General features: G+C 50.5%; 1 protein-coding gene across 3 annotated transcripts in view; it reads right to left on the reverse strand.

The window, feature by feature from the left end:
• Positions 1-25,141, reverse strand: part of PRRC2C (proline rich coiled-coil 2C) — a 1,522,187-nt gene that overhangs the window by 33,787 nt on the left and 1,463,259 nt on the right. For all 3 annotated transcript variants that reach the window (XM_078642844.1, XM_078642853.1, XM_078642862.1), the window contains 2 exons: positions 21,526-21,655; positions 20,878-21,114 (listed from right to left, as the gene is read on the reverse strand). In XM_078642844.1, the coding sequence (XP_078498970.1) occupies positions 20,878-21,114; positions 21,526-21,655 (367 nt within the window). The remainder of the gene's footprint in view (positions 1-20,877; positions 21,115-21,525; positions 21,656-25,141) is intronic.

Raw genomic sequence — 25,141 nt, forward strand, 5'->3', positions numbered from 1 at the left:
ATCTTGAGGAAGAAATCGTGAAGTCCTTTCGTGGAAAGTAGTATCTTGATTCCAAAGATGATCTGTTTTGGAAGGGGGCCAGTCTCTACCTTTATCCTGTAAAAAGGGGCTGGCACGCGACTAAGTCCTGCCCTAGGGGTGGGACCAGGAGGGGGGTGGTTACACCCACTTCCTTGGCGGGCTTTTCCCCAGCACAGGGTCTGGAGTGTCCCTGGAACTGGTTTAAGCCAGCCTATGCACAGTGAGCACCGGGGTGCCACGTGCAGTCACCTTCCTCTGAAGCCCTGCCTACCTACAATACACAAAACCCTGTCTGGGACGGTGCTGGCACCGCCCCTGGCAGGAAACCCTTTGTCCTTATCTCCTGCTCTGGGAGGACTCCCAGCAGCAGGAGGGCAGACTTGTGTCTCGGTGGCAGCATCCATTTTGTGGATGCTAAGGCTCTGTCTGACTTTTAACCGGGTTATAGGTTACATGCATGTCGTGTCCCTCTAGAAGGGTGGAATGCTAACCCCGTCGCCAGAATTGGCGAGGGGTTAGTATTCCAATTCGTATGACACCTTACTCGACATGTTTTGATAAAGCGATACCAGAGTTGGCATATAACCGCGAGGATTATAATGCACTTAAGAGTATATGGTATGCGATATCATGGAAACGGCTAAGGGATGGATCCCGAAAGCCGCAGACAGGCTCAGCTCATGCCAGAGCACCATCTCACACGATTCCAAGCACTCTGCCTTCAGGATTGTTAAGGCCTGCCATAGGAGTGACTGATAGGAGATCTGTGTGTCCATTTTAGGGTTAGATATAGGTATCCTATATCTAAAGCAAAGGGTGAGTACACCACCTTGCCCCAGCTGTCGTGCAGCCAGTTGTGTCAGTTTAGTTAGTCAGCCCAGGGGTGGCATAATACATGCTTCAGCCCCTGGGAGACTTCTGGGTACACCTCAGCCCTGGGTACAGGGACTTGGAGGGCCCAGTGCCAATTCAGTACCTGAGTACAATTTGCATAGAGAGAACAGCTAGGCTGTGGGTCTGATTAGCAGGCCCACAGCCAGGGAAAGTCGTAAACCAGTGCAGCAAAAAGCAAAAATCTGGGTGATCATAGGATTGCAGACCCTACTCTCCTACATGCTGGAACTGGTTCCAGCCGGCCTATGCACAGTGAGCACCGGGGTGCCACTTGCAGTCACCTTCCTCTAAAGCCCTGCCTACCTAGGATACACAAAATCCTGTCTGGGACGGTGCTGGCACCGCCCCTGGCAGGAAACCCTTTGTCCTTGCCTCCTGGGCTGGGAGGACTCCCAGCAGCAGGAGGGCAGACTTGTGTCTCGGTGGCAGCATCCATTTTGTGGAGCTAAGGCTCTGTCTGACTTTAACCGGGGTTACAGGTTACATACATGTCGTGTCCCTCTAGAAGGGTGGAATGCTAACCCCGTCGCCAGAATTGGCGAGGGGTTAGTATTTCAATTCGTATGACACCTTACTCGACATGTTTTGATAAAGCGATACCAGAGTTGGCATATAACCGCGAGGATTATAATGCACTTAAGAGTATATGGTATGCGATATCATGGAAACGGCTAAGGGATGGATCCCGAAAGCCGCAGACAGGCTCAGCTCATGCCAGAGCACCATCTCACACGATTCCAATCACTCTGCCTTCAGGATTGTTAAGGCCTGCCATAGGAGTGACTGATAGGAGATCTGTGTGTCCATTTAGGTTTAGATATAGGAATACTATATCTACAGCAGAGGGTGAGTACACCACTCTGCCCCAGCTGTCAAGCAGCCAGTTGTGTCTGATTTAGTTAGTCAGCCCAGGGGTGGCATAATACATGCTGCAGCCCCTGGGAGACTTCTGGGTGCACCTCAGCCCTGGGTACAGGGACTTGAGAGGGCCCAGTGCCAATTTAGTACCTGGGTACAATTTGGAGTAGAGAGAACAGCTAGGCTGTGGGTCTGATTAGCAGGCCCACAGCCAGGGAAAGTCGTAAACCAGTGAAGCAAAAAGCAAAAAATCTGGGTGATCATAGGATTGCAGACCCTACTCTCCTACAATGGCAACCAGGAAAACAGTCTTCAAAGTCAATAAACGAAGAGGACAGATGTGAAGCGACTCAAAAGGCACGCATATCAGATAAGTAAGAACCAGATTCAAGTCCCACTGCGGCATTACAAACTGAATAGGAGGGAAAAGATGAGTAATGCTTTTGTGAAACATATTAACAGGGGACTTTAAAAGAGGGCTGAAATCACAGAAAGGTAGCCCTTGATAGTGCCCAGAGCAGAGCCCTGCTGGGCCAGAGAAAGAAGGAGCCAAAGGACTTCTGAAAGAGTGGCAGAAAGGGGATCTACAGACTTTGCTGTGCACCATGCCACAAATGTGTTCCACCCGCAGGCGTACACCGATTTAGTGGAGGGAAGCCTGGCTGCCAGAATGATATCACAGACTTCCAGAGGCGTGTCAAATGGAATCAGTTGTCGCCGCTCAATCGCCACGCATGTAGGTGGAGACTGGACGGGTTCGGGTGGAGGATCGTCCCCTGCTGCTGCGACAGAAGATCGTCCCTAAGTGGCATACGATCGGGGGATCCACGCTCATACTGAATAGCTCAGGATACCAAACTCTTTGAGCCCAGTCTGGGGCCACAAGAATGACTTGGCCCGGTCGTGCCTGATCTTCTTCAGCACTCTGGGTAGAAGTGGTATGGGCGGAAAGGGGCACAACAGACCGCAACTCCACTCGTGATGAAAAGCGTCGCTGAGCGAGTGCTGCCTTGGAAATTCCAACACGCAGAACTGATGACAGTGCACGTTCTCTCCCCACTGTTGAAAGAGACCTTGCACTACCTCCGAGTGAAGACGCTATTCGTGATCCATCATGCACCTGCGGCTGAGTTCGTTCGCCCTGGCGTTCAAAGAACCTGCCAAGTGTTGAGCCATCAAGGAAATGCCTTGACGTTCAGACCATGTCCAGAGACGTTGAGCCTCCTGACATAGGGTCCATGACCCCACCCCGCCTTGCTTGTTGCAATATCACATGGAGGTGGTGCTATCTGTGAACACCTGCACTAAACACCCCTTGACAGAGGGAAGGAATGCCTTCAATGCAAGTTAGATCACCAGGAGCGCCAGAAGGTTGATATGGAGCCTGGACTCCGCCAGAGACCTCTGATCTCCGCCTCTCCCATGTGGACGCATCTGTCACCACTGTGTGTTCCGGTTGGGGAAGGGAGAGGGATCTGCCGCTGACCCAATGCTGGTTTGTGAGCCACCACTGTAATTGTTGTACAGTGCCTACCGAGATCTGGACGTCGTCGGACAGGTTCCCCTGATGCTGCGCCCACTGAAACTTCAAGTCCCACTGCAGAGCCCGCATATGCCATCTGGAATGATGGGTCAGCAGGATGCAGGAGGACAAGCCGCTTTAAGGTCATCCTGACCGAAACCTAGGACAAGGGCTGAAAGATCGGAATCATAGCCTGAATGTCCCGGACTCGCTGCTCTGGGGGATAGACCCGAACATGCACCGTGCCCAGAACTGCTCTGATGAAGAGGAGCATCTGAGAGGGGATGAGATTTGACTTCGGCAAGCTGATGGAGAACCCCAGCAAATGCAGGTCGGCCAAAGTCTGGAGGAGGGAGCCAACTGCCTGGGGTGAGCCCGCCTTCAACAACCAGTCATCGAGATAGGGGAAGACAGGAACCCCCCGATCTGCGCAGATGAGCTGCGACCACCGCCATCACTTTCGTGAACACTGAGGAGCGCCAAAAGGGAGCACGGTGAACTGAAAGTGCTCATGGCCTACCGTGAACCGCAGGTAACGCCGGTGGGCTGGCAGTACGGGGATATGAAAGTAAGAGTCCTGCAAGTCTAATGTAACCATCTAGTCTTGTTGGTCTAGGGCAGACTAGACCTGAGCAAGTGTGAGCATCTTGTACTTTTCCTTCCGGAGGATGCGATTGACGTTCCAAAGGTCTAAAATAAGACGCAGGCGCTTGTCCTTCTTTGGAACCAGGAAGTAGTGGGAATAACAACCACGACCTACTTCTGGCGTCGGAACATGATCAATGGCCACCTTGGCCACGAGGGCCACAACTTCCTGCTGGAGAAGTGCCAGGTGATCCCCCGACATGCAGTGGTACTGAGGTGGTATGGCTGGAGGGCTAGTCTCAAAGCGGAGGGAGTAACCCCATCGGACTATCTGTAAAACCCACCTGTCCGAAGTGATGGTGCACCAGTGGGGGAGGTGATGGCGTCTCCTGCCACCCACTGGCGCTAGGTGGGCCTGAAACATCGGACTAGGAAGGTTTGGCGGCAGTGCCCGTGACCCACCTCTGCGGGTCCCACATCCGCGGCTGTGCTGAGACTGTTGCTGCACAGACCTGTGGCTCTGAAACTAACGTGTTGGGTGCCCCTTCCTGGCCCACGAAAGGAGCGAAAAGCAGAAGCGGAAGGAGTGCGCGTAGCCGAAAGGCCTAAGGACTTGGCCGTAGCCCGCGAGTCTTTAAAATGCTCCAATGCAGTTTATGCCTTGTCGCCAAAAAAGCGAGTGCCATCAAAGGGCATGCCCATCAGAGTGTTCGAGACATCCCTGGAAAAGGCAGTTGTCCTCAGCCAGGCATGGCGGCGTAGCGCCACTGTCGTGGAAATCACTCTGCCCAGTGAGTCGGCGGTATCAAGGCCACAACGAATTGTGAACTTGGCTGTGTCTGTCCCCACAGCAATAGCTTGTGAGAGCACCGTCCAGGCCTCCTTCGGACACTCAGGCAGCACCTGCACAACCGTATCCCACACAGAGTGGGAATAATGGCCCAAGAGGCATGTGGTGTTCACAGACCGCAGCCCTGAACTGGCGGAAGTGAAAAATGTCTTAGCAAACTGCTCCAGTTTCTTGAATTCCCTGTCCGGTGGTGCGGAAGGGAATGCGCCTGGGGATGCGGATTCTTGGACAACCAAGCTCTCAGGGGTAGGGTGTTGGGAGAGGAAAATGGGTTCGCCCGGGGCTGGGTGATGGACCACGTTCCTATCCACAGAAACCCCGGTGTTGGGCCTGGACCAGGTGCCCAAAAGGACATCTGAAAGAGAATCGTTGAACGGCAGCAGAGGTTCAGTTGAAGGAGACGCCGGCCGAAGCACTTCTGTCAGGAGGTTAGTCCTGACGGCCACCGTAGGTAGCTCGAGGTTGAGCGCCTCGGCTGCCTTACGCAACACTACAGAATATGTACCACCCTCCTCCATAGCCACGGTAGAAAGAGACAGTGCGCCAGGTTCTGGAGTAAATTCCAGCTCACCTTCGTCCTGCAAATCCTCTTCCCAGTCCAGGTCTAACTTGCATTGGGCTGCGAGAGGGTCTTCAGACTCCTCCCAGTCCTCCCCAACCTGCCAGGGAGGCGGAAAAGAGGGAGGCGAATGGAGAAAGGGATATAAATTCCCCATCGGCATCGGAGTCGAACGACACCGGTCCGGTGCATCTTCACGTCGGGGTGGAAGCCGGAGACTGCGTCAGCCAGGGAGCCGGTCGATGCCGGTGGAGGTCGTATGAGGCCACCTGGCATCGGGTGGGTTCCATGCATGGATCCATGGGGGTCTTGCAGCATCGAGACCGGAGTCGTCAACGACGTTGGGGCCAGAGCCAGCTATTAAGAGGAGCGAGGACCCCCCCCCGTCAGACCTGCGGGCCCCGAACGCGTGCCGGCGGGGCATGGCTGACAGAAAGTCCTGCAGCTGGGCCGGAGTCACCAACGGACCCGGGAAGGGCAGGTAGGCTGTCGGCAACTGCACAGGCACCACCCGCATCCTCAGCCATGCCGCGCAACCGGTTAGGGGAAGGCGAAGAGCGCCAATGCTTCTTCGACTTCTTGTGCTACACCTTACTTGACTTTGTCGAACGATGGTGGTGGTGGCTCTGCGATCGGTCCCTGGACCTCTACGGAACAGGACCTTGAACGGCGCGGAGCCGACTCCTGGGCCTCTAGCATCTTTCGGGACTGCTCCCGCAAAGTTTTCGGAGCCAGGGCCTGGCATTCCGGGTACGACGTGCAGTCGTGGTCGCGCCCCAGGCAGTAGAGACACTCATGGTGCGGGTCCGTCACAGACCATGCAGGGACAAGCCCCGCAAGACTTAAAACCGGGCATCTCTATACACCAGGAGTTAAAGACTCAAAAAACAGAGACAAAAGTCCCAAAAATATCTCAGTCAAAAATTGACTGGGGGTACCGCTTTCTCCGGATCTGCGCTTGCTGTGCAGAAAAAGAAAGAACTGACGTCAGCAAGCGTGGGCGCTTCCAAGTAGCTCCAGCGACGTCATCTCGACGACGATGCCAGTGACGTACGCGAAACCGCACGACGACACCTATCGACGAGCAGTGGTACTGTTGACGAAAACTTTCCGGATCCAGTCTGACGCCTGGGGGTAATTCTAAGGTAAGGAATCTATCACTTACGTTTCTTTCAGATCTCTTGATCAGACAATCATCGAGATGGGGAAAACATGTATGCCTCCACTTCTTAAGTGGGCGGCCACCACAGCCAGGCACTTGGTGAAGACCCTTGAGGTGGTGGTGACAACAAAGGGGAGTACCTTGAATTGATAATGCTATCCACCTATCACAAACTGCAGGTAGTACCAGTGGGTGCAGTGGATGGGGATGTGGAAGTAGGCGCCCTTGAGGTCGCCCTACTGGAGTACAGGTATAAAATCCTGTAGTGTAACCATGTGAAAATGTTCAGAAATCCCATATGGGTCCGAGTGAGCAGTCCTCCTTGGGAGGGAAGTAAAGTGAGTAAGGAATATGCTACTTACCAGTATGCATCTGTTCTTGGCATGTAGGGCTGCTGACATTTATATCTATGCATAGATCGCCGCCTAGTGTTGGGTCCGGATGATTGCACATTGTTGTCCTGGAAGAGTCTTCGAAGTATCACGAGATAGGTGGCTCCTCCCCTGGACTACAGTGCGCATGGGCATCCCCTCCATGCTCAGATTGTTTTTCGCCATTGTGGCAGAGATGGAGTATGATACAGTAAGTGATGACCATGCTTGAGAATAAAATGGAGTGCTACAGCTGCGACAGGCACCGGGGAGGAGGGTGGGCGATATAAATGTCAGCAGCCCTACATGCCAAGAACAGATGCATACTGGTAAGTAGCATATTCCGTTCGAGGCATGTGGGCTGCTGAATTTATATCTATGCATAGAATAAATAGTAGTACCCTCCTTAGCGGCGGTTGCCCGAGCCAGCTGCAGCAGTCTGAAAAAGAGTTCTTAGAACAGCTTGACCTACAGCAGCTTGCTGTTTTGAGTGTACATCCACACAGTAGTGTTTGGTGAATGTGTGGATGGTGGTCCATGTGGCTGCTCTACAAATGTCCTCTAGAGGAATGTTACCCAGGAAAGCCATGGATGGCCTTAACTTGCGTGTGGAATACGCTCGTGGGGGAACCGTTAATGTGCGTTTAGCCTTTTGATAACAGATCTGTATGCACTTAACAATCCATCTGGCAATACCTGACTTTGAAATTGGGTTGCCCTTGTGCTGCGGAGAGAAGGCAACAAACAGTTGTTTAGTTTTCCTGAAGTCTTTAGTCCTGTCTATGTAATACAGGAGAGCCCTTTTAACATCTAGTGTGTGTAGTGCTCTGTCTGCTACTGAATCAGGATTTGGGAAAAATACTGGTAGTTCAATAGTTTGGTTAATGTGGAACTGTGACGCCACCTTGGGCATAAATTTAGGGTTGGTACGCAGCACCACTCTATTAGCATGAATTTGAATGAAAGGCTCTTGAATAGTGAGGGCTTGCAGCTCACTAACCAGTCTGAGCAACGTGATTGCCACCAGAAAAGCCACTTTCCATGTGAGAAATTGTATCTCACATGAGTGAAGAGGTTCAAATGGTGGACTCATGAGCCTGGTGAGGACTATGTTGAGGTTCCAGACAGGCGAAGGCGGGTGTCTTGGAGGAATGACTCTTTTGAGTCCCTCCATAAAAGCTTTAATGGCCGGTACTCTGAAAAGGGAGAGGTGCTGTCTATTTTGAAGATATGCGGCCATTGCAGCTAAGTGTATCCTGATGGAACTATACGCTAGATTGCATTTGTAGAGGTGCAGCAAGTAACATATGATGTTTTGCGTGGAAGCATCCAGTGGATTAATGTTATTGGAACAGTAGATGACAAAACGCTTCCATTTTGCCGCATAGCATGCCCTGGTGGTAGGCCGTCTAGCCTCCTTGATGATGTCCATACAGTCAGGGGGCAGGTTTAGATAGCCAAACTCTATGACCTCAGGAGCCAGATTGCAAGGTTCAACTGTTGCGGATCTGGGTGCTCAATGTCTCCATGGCTCTGGGTGTGAGTTTTAGTCGCTGATGGGGCACCACTGAAAGTTCTAGAAACGTGGTGCACCAGGCTTGCCTCGCCCACGTTGGAGCAACTAGGATGAGTGTCATGGAGTGCTGCCTCAGTTTGTGCGCCACCAGCGGTATGAGCGGTGCTGGAGGAAAAGCGTACGCAAATCTGTGTGACCAGTTCATCCATATCGCATTGCCCTGAGACTGCGGGTGTGGGAACCTGGCGGCGAAGGTTTGGCATTTTGCGTTTTCTTGTGTGGCGAATAGGTCTATCTCTGGATGACCCCACTGCTGGAAATAAGGTTGTAGCACTGAGGGATGTATCTCCCACTCGTGCATCTGATGGCTGTGCCTGCTGAGCAGGTCCGCCATCTGGTTGTCCTTGCCTGGGAGGTGTTCCGCCATGAGGAACATGTTCCTTTGAATGGCCCACTTGCAATTGCTCTGTGCTAGGTGTGACAATTGCGGAGAGTGTGTCCCTCCCTGCTTCTGAATGTAATACATTGCAGTCATGTTGTCTGTCCGTATAAGCACGACTTTGTTGCAGAGATGCAACTTGAATGCTTTCAACGCCATGAAGATTGCCATCAATTCCAGGAGGTTGATGTGCAACCGCTTTTGCTGTGTGGTCCACAGTCCCTGCACAGTATGATGGAGGACATGAGCTCCCCCAGCCCTGGAGAGATGCGTCCACTGTCAGCACCACTTGTGGTACAAGCTCCTGGAACGGTCGTCCCTTGCAAAGGTTTTGTGTGTTCCACCAATACAGAGAGTTGTATGCACGACCGGTCACCAACACTAGGTCTCTCAGGTGTCCCTGAGCCTGGTCCCACTGGCGTGCTAAGCATTCTTGAAGCGGACGCATGTGCAGCCTCGCGTGAGGGACTATAAAGATGCAGGAGGCCATCATGCCTATTAGTTGCATGAACACTTGCGCTGGGAGTGAGTGTTGTGGTCTGAATTTTTGAATCAGCACCTGCATGCTGTGGACTCTCGCTGAGTTTGGTTGCGCAGTGGCAGTGAGAGTGTTTATTTCCGCACCCAGGTACTGTTGTACAGGGGCAGGTTGAAGATGAGACTTCGGGTAATTTAGTGAAAATCCTAGACTGTGTAGGAGGTGAATTGTGCGGGACATGTGGCTGGCACACTGCTGGGCAGACTTTGCTTGGACAAGCCAGTCGTCTAGATACGGATAGACATGGATGTGTTGTCTCCGAAGACGCGCGGCCACTGTCGCCAAGCATTTTGTAAACACTCTGGGGGCAGTAGTGACCCCGAAAGGCAGGACCTTGAACTGGTAATGCTGGTTGTTGATGGTGAACCTGAGATACTGCCTGTGACTGGGGTGCATGGGAATGTGGAAGTAGGCATCCTTCAGATCTAGGGTTGCTAGGAAATCTCCCTGACTGAGCAGTGGCAGAACTTGCTGTAAAGTGATCATGTGAAAGTGTTCTGACAGGATGTATTGGTTTAAGGGTCTGAGGTCTAGAATGGGCCTCAGAGACCCGTCTTTTTTTGGGGATTAGGAAGTACAGTGAATACACCCCTGTACCCTGCTGGTCTAAAGGCACGAGTTCTATGGCCCCTTTTTGCAGCATGGAGATGACTTCTTGCTGCAATAAGTGCATGTGCTCTGCGGACATAGGACGTGCCTTGGGGGTATGTTGGGTGGAGTGGACGTTAACTAGACAATAGCCGTGACGTACAAGTTGTCTCACCCACCTGTCTGTGGTAATGCTTTCCCAGACTGGCAGGAACTGCTGAAGTCTCCTCCCGACTGGTGTGGTATGGTCGGGGGGCAGTGACATCACTGTTTGTTAGTGGCGGAGGATCTGGTATTATTATTTCCACGTCCTCTGCCTTTGGTGCTGTTCCCACGGTATCCACCCCTATTGTTCTTGTTATAGGTGGATTGTGTGCCTCCCTTGGTGTATTGGGCTTGATGCGATGCTTGGCCTCTAGAAGCTCCCCTGTTACCGGAGCGACGAAAGGAACTGCCCCTGAATTGTTGAGACTGCAGAGCACCCATGGATTTTGCAGTGTCAGTGTCCTTTTTAATCTTTTCTAGAGTGGTGTCTACCTCAGGACCAAACAGGAAGTTAGGGTTAACTGGCTGATTAAGTAGAGTGGTTTGGATTTCCGACTTGAAACCAGAGATGCGGAGCCAGGCATGCCGTCTAAGCATACGCTAGTGTTTATGGCCCTAGCTGCAGTATCAGCTGCATCCAACGCACACTTAATGGACGCGTTGGCGATCAACTTCCCTTCTTGTATAAGCATTTCTGCTCCCTCCTTATAAGCATCTGGCAGGTGTTGCAGCAGCTGCTCTAACGTGTCATAATGGGCCCTGTCATATCTTGCTAACAGGGCGTGTGTGTTGGAGATCCTCCAAATATTAGCTGCTTGAGCCGCTACACGTTTCCCAGAAGCTTCAAAGATCTTGGACTCTTTGTCCGGAGGAGGACCATCACCAGTTGTCTGAGAGTTTGCTCTTTTGCGAGCATTAGCCACCACTAAGGAGTCTAAGGGGAGTTTGCCCTTGATATACGTAGGGTCCACTGGCGCAGGCCGGTACTTCCTTTCAATTCTGGGGTTCACCACCCTCGCTTTAGTGGGCTCTTTGAAAATGTCGCTGGCATGTTTGAACACACCCTTGAGCATAGGCAGAGTTTTTACAGATCTTTCTGACGTAGAGAACGATTCAAAAAGAAAGTCTTCCTCCACAGGGTCAGCGTGCATGTCGACATCGTGGTTAAGGGCTGCCCTTTCAATGAGTGCGTTAAACGCAGCAGTGTCTTCAGTAGGCGAAGTCTTGACTGCATATGATTGAGTGTCAGGGGTGGTGTGTGGTTCATCAGGGTCAACAGTGTCAGCCCATGGTTGGGACTCATCCTGATCTGTGTCAATGGGATAGTTAAACTGGTCCTCATTGTCCCCTTCCTCCACATCCTCAGTGACTGGTGTGGGTGAGTAGGTATAGTCTTGCCCATACGGGTGTATGGGTTCAAAAAGGATAGGAGAGGTAGTAGAGTCTCTCTTTTTCTTTAGTGGTATCTTGTAAGGCTCCATAGGAGTTTCAGGCCTGATTTTCCGTTTGTAAACGGTGAGCCTGCCTGAGTCGGTGTCGATGTATAATTTCGACTGTTCATCGTAGGTCGGTGGCTGGAACTGATTGTCTTCTGTTTGAGGCTGGGCGGGTGCAGCTACCGATGGTGACTTGGATGAGTCTGTAGCTTTTGGGAGTTGGACAGCCTTAGGTCTTGCCGTTGCGGGCAGGCCCTATTTGATCGGCGCCGAAAGCATCGGTGCCGGACCGACCTGCTTTGAAGACTTCGACTTTGATCCGACCGTCTCAGACTGGTCAGTGTGCTTGTGGGTTTTTGTCGACTCGATCCGTTGCTGCGCAGCAGGTACGCTTGCGGTCTTCGAGGAGGTTTGTTCCTTCGTGCCGAGGGTGGTTTTCGGCTCGAAGGCCTTGACCAGTTGCGGCTTGTGAATCTTCGGATCGACGGCTTTTTGGGCCTTGAGTCCTTTGGAAGAGTCGCCATCTTTGGAGCCGGGCTTCGACCTCGACGTGAGCGTGACGTGTTTAACAGCAGACACAGGCTTAGTCGCTCCGATCTTCGGGTCGACGCCCCCTGTCGACCCCGAGGGGTCGAGCACACGTTTTGACTTGGGAGGCTCCGAAGTCTTCGAGCCGATGGTTGTTGTCAACACTTTCGGTTTCGATTTTGTGTCTTTATGTTTTGGTTGCTCCACTGATTGTGGCCGCTCGACCGATGGCTCTTTGGAAATGTTCTTAGTCAGGCCTTGAAGCAGGACTAGAGAACGTGGATGAAGATCTTGGCTAAGGCCTTCCGGCGATGCCTCGACCTGAGCCGTGGAAGAGTCTGTATGGGGCCCCGCTACTGCGGTTGGGCCTAGCTCCTCGCTTGAGTCGTCGTCTCCTACCTCGACGATGTCTTCATCATGGACGTAGAGTTCTCCCTCGTCCTCTTCGTAATGTGAGTCTTGCTCCGATGCGGGATCCGAGTGCTGAGCAGGATCCTCTTCACGTACACCCTCCTCGTCCCCCCCCCCCCCCGAAGATATTTTCTGGATCGGGTGCAGAGTCCCGCGCCGACTGTCGTGCAGCGCGTCGAAGACGAAGAGTTTTCTTCGATCTGTACTTCGAACAGGCCATGCAGCTGGCCTCGTCGTGGTCCGGTGAGAGACATTTATTGCACACCGGGTGGACATCGATGTGAGGGTATTTCGAGTTGCAAACGGGGCAGCGCTTGAACGTACTTCGTTCCATCGTCGATGGGGTCTCTGTCGTCGAAAGGCAATCTGTCGTGGACGACTTGTGGAAACAAGTGTAAGGCACCGAACGAAAGACAATACCGACGCCCGAAGGCCTTTTGGCCTTGAGAAAGAGTATTTATATATATTCCTAACTTAGCTAAGAAAGTACATCCGAACCCGATGGCGGAAAAAAACAATCTGAGCATGGAGGGGATGCCCATGCGCACTGTAGTCCAGGGGAGGAGCCACCTATCTCGTGATACTTCGAAGACTCTCCCAGGACAACAATGTGCAATCATCCGGACCCAACACTAGGCGGCGATCTATGCATAGATATAAATTCAGCAGCCCACATGCCTCGAACACACCTATACCCTGCTTGCTGTTGGGCACTGGCTCAATGGCACCCTTCTGAACAAGTGCTTGGACCTCTTGTCCGAGGTGTTTTCCGGGAGAGGGTGGCGGTCAGGTAAGGGGCTTCAATGTTGTGTGGTGATGAGAAGTTCTAGACAATAACCATGCTGCACTATGCTTATGACACACTTGCCTGCTGTGATTTCCTGCCAGTGGGGAAGGAAATCCTAGAGCCTTACCCTCGACAAGTGTTGCGTGGTCAGAGGGAGAGACCCTTTTTGACTTTGGAGGCCGCTTCCCAGAGCCTTCCCCGCCCCTATTGCTGATGTTTCTGTACACCCCTCAGGAACATCCCAATGGAGACTGCTGGAGGAAGTCCTGCTGCCGTCTCTGAAAAGAAGTAAGGGTGTCTAGGAAGGAGGCGTGACTGCTTGTCCTTTACTATTGCCTCTGAAAAAAGCACCTTGGAGTGGAGGTCTGGAAGGCACCCAAGGCCGTGTCAGTGTCTTTTTCAGTTCTCAAAGCATTGGTAAACAGATGCCGAAGAGGCATTTGCCATCAAAGGGCAGGTTAAGCAAATCCAGCTGAACTTCTGAAAACAAACAAAAAAACCATAGGAAGGGATGGTCTGTTAATAAGGCCGCAGGTTGGAATCCATAAGCCAAGTTATCAGCGGAATGCAGGACACAGAACGTCGTGTTGAAAATGGTTTTCCCACCTGCCACCAACTCTTCAAGCATCTCTTTCAAGAATACATGCCAAGTTGTTAAAGTCCTGCATTTCACCCCAGTGCACCTGATCATACCAGGAGAGCACACTGAAAGTTGGCAATCCTCTAGTGGGTAGCTGCCTGCACTGTTACCCTCTTTTCTGCTGTATCTATATTTTTGATCTCCTTATATGGAAGCTCCTTATCGCACAAGTTACTTACTTTCGGTAACGATATATCTGTAAGAAACAGTAGTTAGTATTAGATTCCTTACCTTAGAATATCCCCAGACATCAGACTGGATCCGGAAACTTTTGCGTAGCAGTACCCTTGCGCGTCGGTAGGCGTCATCTGCGGCTCCGCGTCCGTTGTCGTCGGCGCCGGGATGACGTCGCTGGAGTACTTAGACGCCGCCCTCGCACGCTGACGTCAGTTCTTATACACAGCTTTTCTGTGCCAGAAATGCAGAGCCATGATAAAAACCAACACTGGTGCCATGAAACTAGGGCCCTGAAAGGGGATGACCTTAACCCTAGATATCGGTTCGCAGAACGGGGAGGATGGGTGGGGCGGTAAGGTGTCTAATACTAACTACTGTTTCTTACAGATATATCATTACCGAAGGTAAGTAACTTGTGCATCTGAAAGAAACAGGCTAGTATTAGATTCCTTACCTTAGAATAGATACCCCAGCAATACCAACCCCGGTGGTGGGTCTGCGAACCAATGATCACACCAGAAAGTCCTGGAGAACGGAACGAAAGCCATCCCTCCGGACTTGGCTGTCCAGGCAGTAGTGTCTTGCAAACGTGTGCAGCGAGGCCCACTTAGCCGCCTGACAGATGTCCTGCATGGGGAATCCCCGGCCCAGGGCAGTAGTAGCCGCCGTGGCCCGTGTGGAATGGGCACGAAGCCCCACAGGAGGCTCCTTTCGAGCCAAAGAGTAACAAGCCTTGATGCACAAGACGACCCATCGAGAAATGGTCCGTTTGTGCACCGCCCGTCCCTTCTTAGCGCCCACGTCACCAACAAAGAGTTGGTCATCCACCCGGAACTGGCTTGTGCGATCCAAATAGAATGAGTGCGCACGTTTTGGGTCCAGACGGTGGAGCCTCTCTTCTTCTTTCGAGGGATGCGGAGGCGAAAAGAAGATGGGTAAAGTGATGGACTGCCCGATGTGGAAGGCTGTGACTACCTTGGGCAGGAAAGAGGGTCGCGTCCGCAACACAACTTTGGCCTGATCTTCTTCAGCACTCTGGGCAGAAGTGGTATAGGCGTACAACAGACCGCAACTCCACTCACGACGAAATGCGCCTCCGAGCGAGTGCCGCCTTGGAAATTCCAATGCGCAGAACTGATGACATTGCGCTTTGTCTTCTGTGGCGAATAGATCTAATCAGGTCTCTCCCCACTGCTGAAAGAGGTCTTGCGCCACGTCGGATTTCAGACGCCATTCGTGATCCTTCATGCACCGACGGCTGAGTTCGTCCGACCTGGCGTTCAGGGAACCTGTCAGGTGTTAAATCACCAGGGTCACGCCCTGATGTTCCTGCCACTGCCAGAGGCGCAGAGCCTCCTGGCATAGGGTCCACGACCCCACCCCGCCCTGTTTGTTAAAGTACCACATGGCGGTGGTGTTGTCCGTGAACACCTGCACTACACTCCCCCGGACAGAGGGGAGGAATGCCTTCAGTGCAAGCCGGATCGCCCGCAGCTCCAGAAGGTTTATATGGAGCTGGGACTCCGCCGGAGACCAGAGGCCTCTGATCTCCGCCTCTCTCATGTGGCCTTCCCAGCCCTGGAGGGACGCGTCCGTCACAACTACGTGCTCCGTTTGGGGTAGGAAAATGGATCTGCCGCTGACCCAATCGCGGTCCGTGAGCCACCACTGCAACCGTCTTGCAGTGCCCTCCGAGATCAAGACATGGTCGGACAAGTTGCCCTGATGCTGGGCCCACTGAAACTTCAGGTCCCACTGCAGAGCCAGCATCCGCCACCTGGGGTGATGCACCAGAAGGATGCAGGAGGCCATCAGTCCCAGAAGCCGCAGCGTCAACCTGACCGAGACTCGGGATAAAGGCTGAAAGATTGGAATCAGAGCCTGAATATCCCGAACCCGCTGTTTGGGAGGATAAACCCCAAACTGCGCCGAGTCTAGAACCGCTCCGATGAAGAGGAGCTTCTGAGAGGGACACAGGTGCGACTTCGGCACATTGATGGAGAACCCCAGCAGGTGCAGGAGGTCGGCCGTAGTCTGGAGGTGGCTGACGACTGTCTGGGGCGAGCCCGCCTTCAACAACCAGTCGTCGATGTAGGGAAAGACAAACCCCTAACCTGCGCAGATGAGCTGTGACCACCGCCATCACTTTCGTGAACACCCGCTGGTAAGGCCGAAGGGGAGCACCGTAAACTGAAAGTGCTCGTGGCCTACCGTGAACCTCAGGTAGCGCCGGTGGGCCAGCAGGACGGGGATGTGGAAATAAGCGTCCTGCAAGTCCGACGCTACCATCCAGTCTCCCGGGTCCAGGCAGCTAAGACCTGAGCCAGTGTCAGCATCTTGAACCTCTCCTTTCGGAGGAAGCCGTTGACGTTCCGTAGGTCCAAGATAGGGCATAGGCCCCCTTTGCCCTTCTTGGGAACCAGAAAGTAGTGGGAATAACAACCACACCCTACTTCTGGCCCAGGAACGCGCTCGATGGCCCCCAAGAGGGCCGTAACTTACTCTCGCAGAAGATTCAAGTGATCCCCCGACACGCATTAGTACTGCGGTGGCATGGCTGGAGCGGTTGCCTTGAAGGGGAGGGAGTAGCCCCTTCGGACGATTTGCAGCACCCACCTGTCCGATGTGATGTTGCGCCAGTTGAGGAGGTGATGGCGAACCCTGCCCCCCAATGGCATCACGTGGGCCTGAAAGCTCGGACTAGGAGGGCTTTGAGGCGGATGCTGCAGGGGTAGATGTGGACTGGCCTCGCCGTTGTCCCCGGGCACTGCCACGGCAGTTACCACGTCCGCCACTGCGCTGGATGTTAGTCTGTGGCCCGTGGCTGGCAGGACGTGTGGTGGCACTCCTTCCTTAGCCGCGAAAGGCAGCAGATTGCTAGCGCGGGGCCGACAGGCCCAAGGACTTGGCCGTAGCCCTGGAGTCCTTAAAGCGCTCAAGCGCACTGTCTGCCTTGTCGTCAAAGAGGCAACCCCAAATTCGGAGAGGAGAACATCTTTTTGCCATACTGTTCATACCTCTTGGATTCCCGATCGGGGGGAGCCATCGGGAATGCGGTCTGGGAGTTAGAGGCCTGTATGACCGGGCTCTCGGGAGTGGGGTGGGTGGACAGGAAGCAAGGGTCGCCCGGAGCCAGACGGTGGCTTCTGGCCACGTTCCTATCTACAGGGGGACCTGGAGCGGGCCTGGACCAGGTGCCCAGAAGAACGTCAGACAAGGCCTCATTAAACGGCAACAGAGGCTCCGAAGAGCTTGCTTGCGGTTTAAGGACCTCAGTGAGGAGGTTAGTCCTCACGGCCGCGACGGGGAGTTCAAGGGATAAGGCCTTGGCCGCCCGCGTCAACACCAAACTATAGGCAGCCCCCTCCTCCGTAGCCACGGTAGGAGGGGAGACAAAACCAGTGTCTGGCGAAGTGTCCAAACCACTGGTATCCCCTAGCTCACCTGCCAAGTCCTGATAAGACTGGCACTCACGTACCAGAGGGTCCTCAGACCCCACCCATTTCCTGGTACTCAGGGTCAAATGATGGGGCCGGCTCATAGAAGAAGAAATCTCCCATCGGCGTCGAATGCGGCGTCGAGCGACGCCGCTCCGGCGTCGGTATCGGGTCGAGAGGGGGACCGGGGACGACGACGTCCGAGGACGGCACCCTAGGGGCCTGCGCCGGCGAGGTCGTAAGGTCGACCGGCGACGATCCGGATCTGGATCCAGCGGGGCCCTGCGGCGCCGGGATCGAAGTGGGCGACGGCACCGGGGCCGAAGCACCTGGCCCACATGGGCTCCTAGTCGGGGCCGCGGAACCAGACGGAGGAGTGAGCGACCTCATGGCCGTGAGGAAGGCGTCTATCTCCTCCGGCGTCACATTCTGCCCAGGGACCGGCGGGTATGGAGCGGGCCACAACGCCCGCGGCTCCGGCGGAGCCGCGTGGGCGGTGTCGCCCGAACCCCTGGCCGCATCGCGCGAGCGTCGGGGGCAGTCGGAAGAGCGATGTCGCTTCTTCGACTTCTTGTGCCTCTTACCGGAGGACTTGGAGCTCGAGGAGTGGTGACGATCCTCCGAGCCGTGATGACTCCGGCCCCGCGACCGGTCCCTCGACCTCCTTCCGGACCGGGACCTCGAACGGGACGGGGCCGATTGCCGGAGCTCGAGGCGCTTGCGGGACTGCTCCCGCCTAGTCTTCGACGTCAAGGCCCAGCAGTCGGGGCACAACTTGTCATCGTGGCCGGGCCCCAGGCAATGAAGACACCGGCGATGGGGAACGGTAATCGACATCAGTCGGTTGCAGCCGACGCAGGGCTTGAACCCGGGCATCCCTACCGGCCCCGTCGGAGTCGTTTGACTTCGAAGAAAGATCAAAAATGATCGAAATAGATTAGTCAAAAATTGACTAAGGGTACCACTTTTTCCGGATCAGCGCGCCAGGGCGGCGTCTAAGTACTCCAACGACGCAGACGACTGACGCGGAGCCGCAGACGAGGCCTACCGACGCGCAAGGGTACTGCTAGGCAAAAGTTTCCGTATCCAGTCTGACGCCTGGGGATATTTTAAGGTAAGGAATCTAATACTAACCTGTTTCTTTCAGATAAGCATGCCTTTCAACGAAATTTTCATGGTTAAGGCATGCATGGTGAGGACATATACGGTGTAAATATTTTCGTACAAAATGCATGCGTGGTAATGACACATGCATTTTACGGACGGTGTTGTGAAGGCATGCGGGGTAATTGCATGCATGGTTCCATTATACAACCGTTTCAAAATCTCGTCAGCTTGCTGGCTCAAGGCTGCCTGTTAAACAGAAGTCCCAAAACTGTTTCCAATAATCCGTTGGGTGAATACACTACATTTTTGAGTCTTTGATCAATAATTGACAATTGAGACCAAGTAAGTGACAAACGGAGGGGAACACTAGGCTAGATTTACAATATTAAATTAAAAGTACATGGCTATGCTGTGCGATACTATAATCATTGTGTAAAAATTAAAACTGCCACAGATACCACCACTCATACCAAGAGAGTGATAACTATTGTAATAGTAGCCTTCCTGAGAGTTATGTTGTGGTGAAAAATGGGCAACACTACTTTAGTCAGAGAAAAATAGAGCACAACTATCCCTTGGGGTGCCATTAAAAAAAAGGAAGGCACCAGGAGAGGCTTAACTATAAAATTTAAATCATTGTTTCAGCAGCCAAAGTAATTTCCGATATTTCAGGAGTTACCGAATGAGGTATAATATCCACGTCATTAGCACTCTTTGGAAAAGAAAAACATTTTTTTTCTCTCTATATATATTAAAACAGGTTACTGAGCATTATAGGCAATGCTGCTCTGATATTACTTGGAGTAGGAAACTTGCATGGCAAATTCAGGTTCAGGTGCTCATTTGAGGGGCAATACTGCTGCATGTCCCTTCTTTAAAATATTGTGTGCCTTGAACTGAGTGACGTAAGCAGATTTTGTTTTAATAATTGTCCCCTTTTTAGGGATGAATTTTCTTTTAACTTGAGATATTACTATTGTAATTTTTCATTTTTTCTAATCAGTAACTGCCGTGCAAAACTTGCCCAGCCTGCACCAGTGGAATCGGAGGGAGAAATCTGAAGTATTTTTCACTTAGCTAAATCCAACAGATGGAAGTTTATTTATGAATTACTAAACCTGCTATAATAAATATGTGCCCTCAGTGCTCCCACTCCTGCATTGTGGACACAAAGTAGTTGTTTAAGGACCGAGCTCTAGGAAACCATATCACTGTTAAAAGACTGAGGAACGAAGGACCCTTCATTACTGTTGTCCTTGGAGCTGTGAATTAATTTATGCCCCAAAGCTGGTGGTTACGGTGGTGCTCCCTCTTTGCATCAGTAGTGCTATTTGTTTATTGAGCTTCTCAGACGCCATATTGAGTGTGATCTCCAACTCCCCACTAATATGAATTCCTTTCTAATTTGTTAGGGAATTTTTAAGCAAACGTTCCCCAAGGTGAGGTGAGGTGAGGTGATGTTGAGCTGAGAAAAAAGCCAACTCCTGCTTTTGACCAAGAAGCATGAATGGGCATGGTTTTGAACTAAGACGTGGCAACTCTATGCTTCAACTTTCATAGCTCATCAGTCGACCAAGCATGCAAGTGCAATTTGATTACTCCTGAGCAGCTTCAAGGAATAGTAGAAACTAACACAGTAGAATACGCAAGTGTCCATCTCTTGACTATAGATAAATATACAATACAACTAAGGAAAGGGGGCAACACACTGAGAAAACGCAAGAGTGAGGAAAGTGTGAAGACTGCCAAATTCCAAGAAAATGCTTCCATCCGTTCAATGTTGTTTTAGAACAGCTGCGGTCAGCTCTGACTGATCCAAAGAGTTAAAGGGTGTGACATACACAGACTGACTCTTTACACAGGATAAATTATGGCTTTAGCACAAGGAAACATTCTAAACCAATGGGTGTATTTGGGGTGCTAAGAAGCAAAACATGCTTTTAGCCACACCCAGATAAAACAGTGCCTTTGAAGCTTTAGTAAATGCTACTTTCTGATTAGATGGGATTACTTGTGCCATGCCGCTGGCTACAGACTTCCCAAAGCCCAATCAGGCTAGTTGCAGTCACTTGTCTCAAAAAGGCAGCCTTGAAAAGCAAAGGTTAGCTCATGTGGACCCACTGTTCTAAACTGGGCATGAGTTACCTCAGAACATTAAAGGTTGACCATGTAATAAACTTGGTCATCTGTGGCTTGAATATCTACAAAGCCAAGGTTGAAAGATTTTGTCTTCACTATGGACATGCTGAGGACACAAGAGCTTTGGAACAAGGCACTCCCTGTGGGGGCCAGAGCCAGTGCACACTGCAAGCATGCTCTCCTGTGACCAGTCTTAGGCCCAGGGAGCTTCGCTGGGAATCACACCCATGGTTCATTCTAAAATGCTCTCTTGTGCAAAGCACTGACCTTCAAGTCTTGTTCAGCCTTCATCGAAGGGTGGGCAGAGCTGGCTCTGACTCCCGAGGGTGGCCCTGGAGGTCCCCTTGCCACATGATGCAGGCGAGGGTGGTTCATTAAGCCCGGGGTCATCGAAGGGGACATCTGGCTTGGGAGCGGCATCGGAGGCCTCTGAACAGGAGCCGGATAGGTGTTCGCATGCGGACCTCTCACCATCGGAGGGACCAGACTGGGCTGGGGGAGCATCTGAGAGAGAAGAAATGTGAATGTGACTATTACAAACCAGCCCACTGCTACACGGTAGTGCATGCCATTAGAAAGCTGATTAGGATATTCAATACAACTATCTGCTGGCACATTAAACAGGCAGAGGTCTGTATTGCACCACAACACCAAGCTAAAAAGGGGAAAGACTAATGTATATAGCATCCAGGTTTACAACCAAGTACAGGCCACACTCTGAACAAAAGAAGCACCCCAAATGCACATGCCAGTATTTCAATGCAAACTCTTACACAAACACCATGCAAGTCAGAATGTTAAGAGTACAATACACAGCTCAGAATAGCGATCCAGTACTTGTGTGGGAAAGTCCTGCACACATACATGAGGTACAGTCTGCAAGAGCTTGCTGGGAATGGGGTCTCTTTCACTTACCTGTGGAGTGAACGGAGCAGGAAAAGGCTGGCCCATTCTCACCCCACCAGATGCAGATGTAAACTGGTGCTTCTGATAGGCCATGCTGTTCATTTTACTAGATTGGCTGTTGGGACTGGTAGAACTTGCCCTAGGAAGAAAAGGTTCCCTATCTGTTAACCCTGGAACGTTTTGTTAAACAGTTTTATGAAGGTTACAAGGAAAAAAGACAACATTGTGAGAGAACAGTTAGCCCCGCTATCTTAGTTCTTCATAATGGCCATTTTGATTAAATTCACACAAAAAATATAATCTCTCTTCCAGCACCAATGATCTTGGTCACTTTTCACAAACATCTATTTTTCAAATTTGTTTTAAAATTCTCTGGTATTATTTCCAATATCCTGTCATTTTTAAAACACAAATGTTAAACGTGAGGTGGAATAGCAGGTCTGTTAAAGACCATGTTTCCTTTACAATAAATATATAAATGAAAACAAAGAGGAATACAGTCAGGATCTTCATGCAGAGCAATGCCACATCGTCACTTTAAGGAAGGGAACATCTAAAGTCAATACACTTCAGCGACATTATATCTCAGTTCATTTTGAAAGTCTCATCATAGAAAGGATCTTGGTCACTATTTTCCTAATCAATAGCCTGAATTTATGGAGGAAACCGCTGGGTTGTTTGTGAATTTAACAAATACCAACGATGAAGAAATTGATTAAAAGTATTTCCTTTCATAATGGAATACTCATTAATATTCATGCACACACTAGGTTAGAATAGCAGGCGCTACCGCTTCCCCAAAATAGTGGTTAGCAAGGAAATCGAAAATAAACATAATCATCATAAATGTAGACTAGAGTAGCATGCATATCCCTAAACTGGGAACGTCAAAACAATGATCTTTTTCACCTGGTTTATTCGTAATAGAAATTTGCTATTCTAATCTTTCTATGAAAAAATATTCTTTTATGTAACCCGGCCCACTAAAGAGTCATTTTTTGAGTCTTCATCCAAACAATGTTTGGAAAAGGTATGGATTGATTTCCAAGTGGCTGCCTTACAGATATCTGTTAACAGGACATTTCCTAACAAGGTAGCAGATGCTGCAATACTAGGAGTAGCTCTAGGCTATACTAGAAGACTGATTAGCTATCTGAAAGCATGATGAATGACATTGGGCATCTGGCTATTTGTTTTGAGGGAGACATACCTAGCTATAAGTGGTTCATAATCAATAAACAACTGGTTGGTATTACACATATCTGTAGCTCTGTCCAAAGAAAAGTTAAGAACTATTTTAAAATCAGTGTGAGGCCCAAATAAAAATGGCCCTGAGAAGGTAATATTTATGATCTTTAACCGAGCATCTGGTTGAAGAGATGTGATGCCATGGCAACTGTTGCAGCAAGATCCGCACAATTAACTGCAGCACTGATTGGAAACAGTTTGACCTTCTAGTAATATTTGCAGAATATCTTGCTTCCTGTCTTTAGGGAGATCATCGGCAAAGAAAGACAGATTCCAACAATGTTCAATCCTATCTCCCATGTTTATTTGAGTCACACCTCCTATTAAGACAACCTGGAGGGAGAATGTCTGCTACTTGCGAGAACCTTAAAGGTGTTGCAGCCAGAGAAGTTCCAGTTTATGTACAATAGGAGTCTAAAGAATGGTTGAAAAAGGTGAAGATGAAGGAGATCTTTTATATCTCCTGGGTGAAGTGGTTTAAGGTGATCTGGTTGGAACCGGATACATGGATGTGGCTTTCGGAACCATCAATGGAGTTTGCTATGTTGGCGTTGTTGGTATATATGGGTCAGTTGGTGAGATTGAAGGAAGTTCTTAAGGTGCATGCTTTTCTTCTAATGCGTCATCTGCTGGTATAATCAAGTTTTTGTCTAGGTAGTGAACCTAACTCTTTCTGGTAAACAGAGGCAATAGAAGCATCAGAATGCCTTGATGTCGACCTTCACGTTGAAAGCATCGAGATTGATCTCTTAGACGATGACCAATGGTGTCTCCTTGGCATTGAGCAACCCGCTACCAATTGTTTCCCCATCAGCGTCTGCTGAGCTGGCACCATTTTCGAGATCGTGGGAGAGAAGTTGATCATGTCTGTTTCAGTGGAGGTGGCGGTACCAGAGGTGTTGTGGTCAATGTCGCTGGTGCTGTCATCAAGTTCCTTGACGGAAAGCAGGTCTATAACAACTCATATATCGATGCCGACCGGTGTCCTTGGAATAATGGGGCTAACCAGAAGGATGACGGTGATTATGATTTTCCATAGTCTCTCTTTAGATTTCCCTCTGCAGGCGTTTTTGTCACAAGAAAGTCAAGTTTCAGATGAGGGTGCCCCTTCTCTGTCCTTTTCCTTCTGCTTTTCTTTTCTTCCTCCTGACATCGGTTCTCTAGTTTTCTCCTGAAACAAAAACCCTCTTTGTCCTTACGTGCTTTTTTGTGCCATTTTCTGTCAAAATTCAGGCTCTTTTACTGAGGGCGACTAGATAGAACACCATACATACAAAGTGAGGGTCTGGATATACCTTTTTTGCCCAGAAGGCATTTTACAAAAAGAGAGATAGCACCTCAGTGAAAAAACAATCCCACTTTCAAGGAAAAGAGGCTGAAATATATTAATAGTCTATAAAGACAAAAAGTGAAGTAGAAAAATTGGGGAAAGTAACCAAGAGAGTGTGCTGAGATTTCACCAGAACAAGTTGGATAAAAGAACTGAGGCTGCGAGGCAAACTGACAGTATGGTACATGCTGGAAAGAGAAGCTGCTGACTTCTTAAAGCCACAGCGTATTGTTCTTTGCAGCATCTGAACTCTTGACATGACTCACTTCAACCTCTAAATCTGGGTAAAAGTATACAGCAGATAAAATACAAGATTGCCTTCAGTTAGGTGCAGTAATGTTGCTTTTTACTTCATTAAAGAAGAAAAATGCAGTAAAAGCTATCCTGTCTTGCTGATTAGGGAGGCATAACCAGTTTATGGACATTGAGTTGTTTACCTTCACCTGTAGGTTGATCATAACATTTTAAAGATGAAAATGTTTCTTGCAATACCTCACAGGACTGCTATGGAAGACTGGCGTACTGGTGGGGTGGGGGGGTGTTGTTTTGGGGTGTTAGGGGGGGGGGGGCGGGTTCTTAAGGCTGGCTTGTTTACTTGTTGCCCCGACTAGGGGCGTCTTTCGACCTCCGGGCACTACCTTTACATCTGAGCATGCTCACCCTGCTCATCTAACGCTTATTAAGAGAAGACGTGTCTGTCTGTCTCGCTCGCTTAACCTGCTTGTTGATTGTGCTTAGCTATGCCATGCCTTTCTTTTTCTGTTCTGAAAAATTCAATAAACATACTTTGAAATTAAAGATGAAAATGTTTCTGAGTCCATTTAAATGGGCTGGAATATTCTACGTTTGTGGACATCTGTGAGGATCCTACAATGCAGAACCTGCTTTTCCTTCTGTCAAATTGACACTATGCTTACCAGGGGAGGTCTTTTGGCCACCTGAGAGCATTTGCAATACCAAACAAGCATTTGCAATGCAATAGGTCTCGCATTAGGAAAGTGTGAGCTATTGTTATTGTAAATGACATTTTTTTTTAATATGTGTTGG

The sequence above is a fragment of the Lissotriton helveticus genome, chromosome 1_1 (assembly GCF_964261635.1).
Source record: "Lissotriton helveticus chromosome 1_1, aLisHel1.1, whole genome shotgun sequence".
Classification (NCBI taxonomy): domain Eukaryota; kingdom Metazoa; phylum Chordata; class Amphibia; order Caudata; family Salamandridae; genus Lissotriton; species Lissotriton helveticus.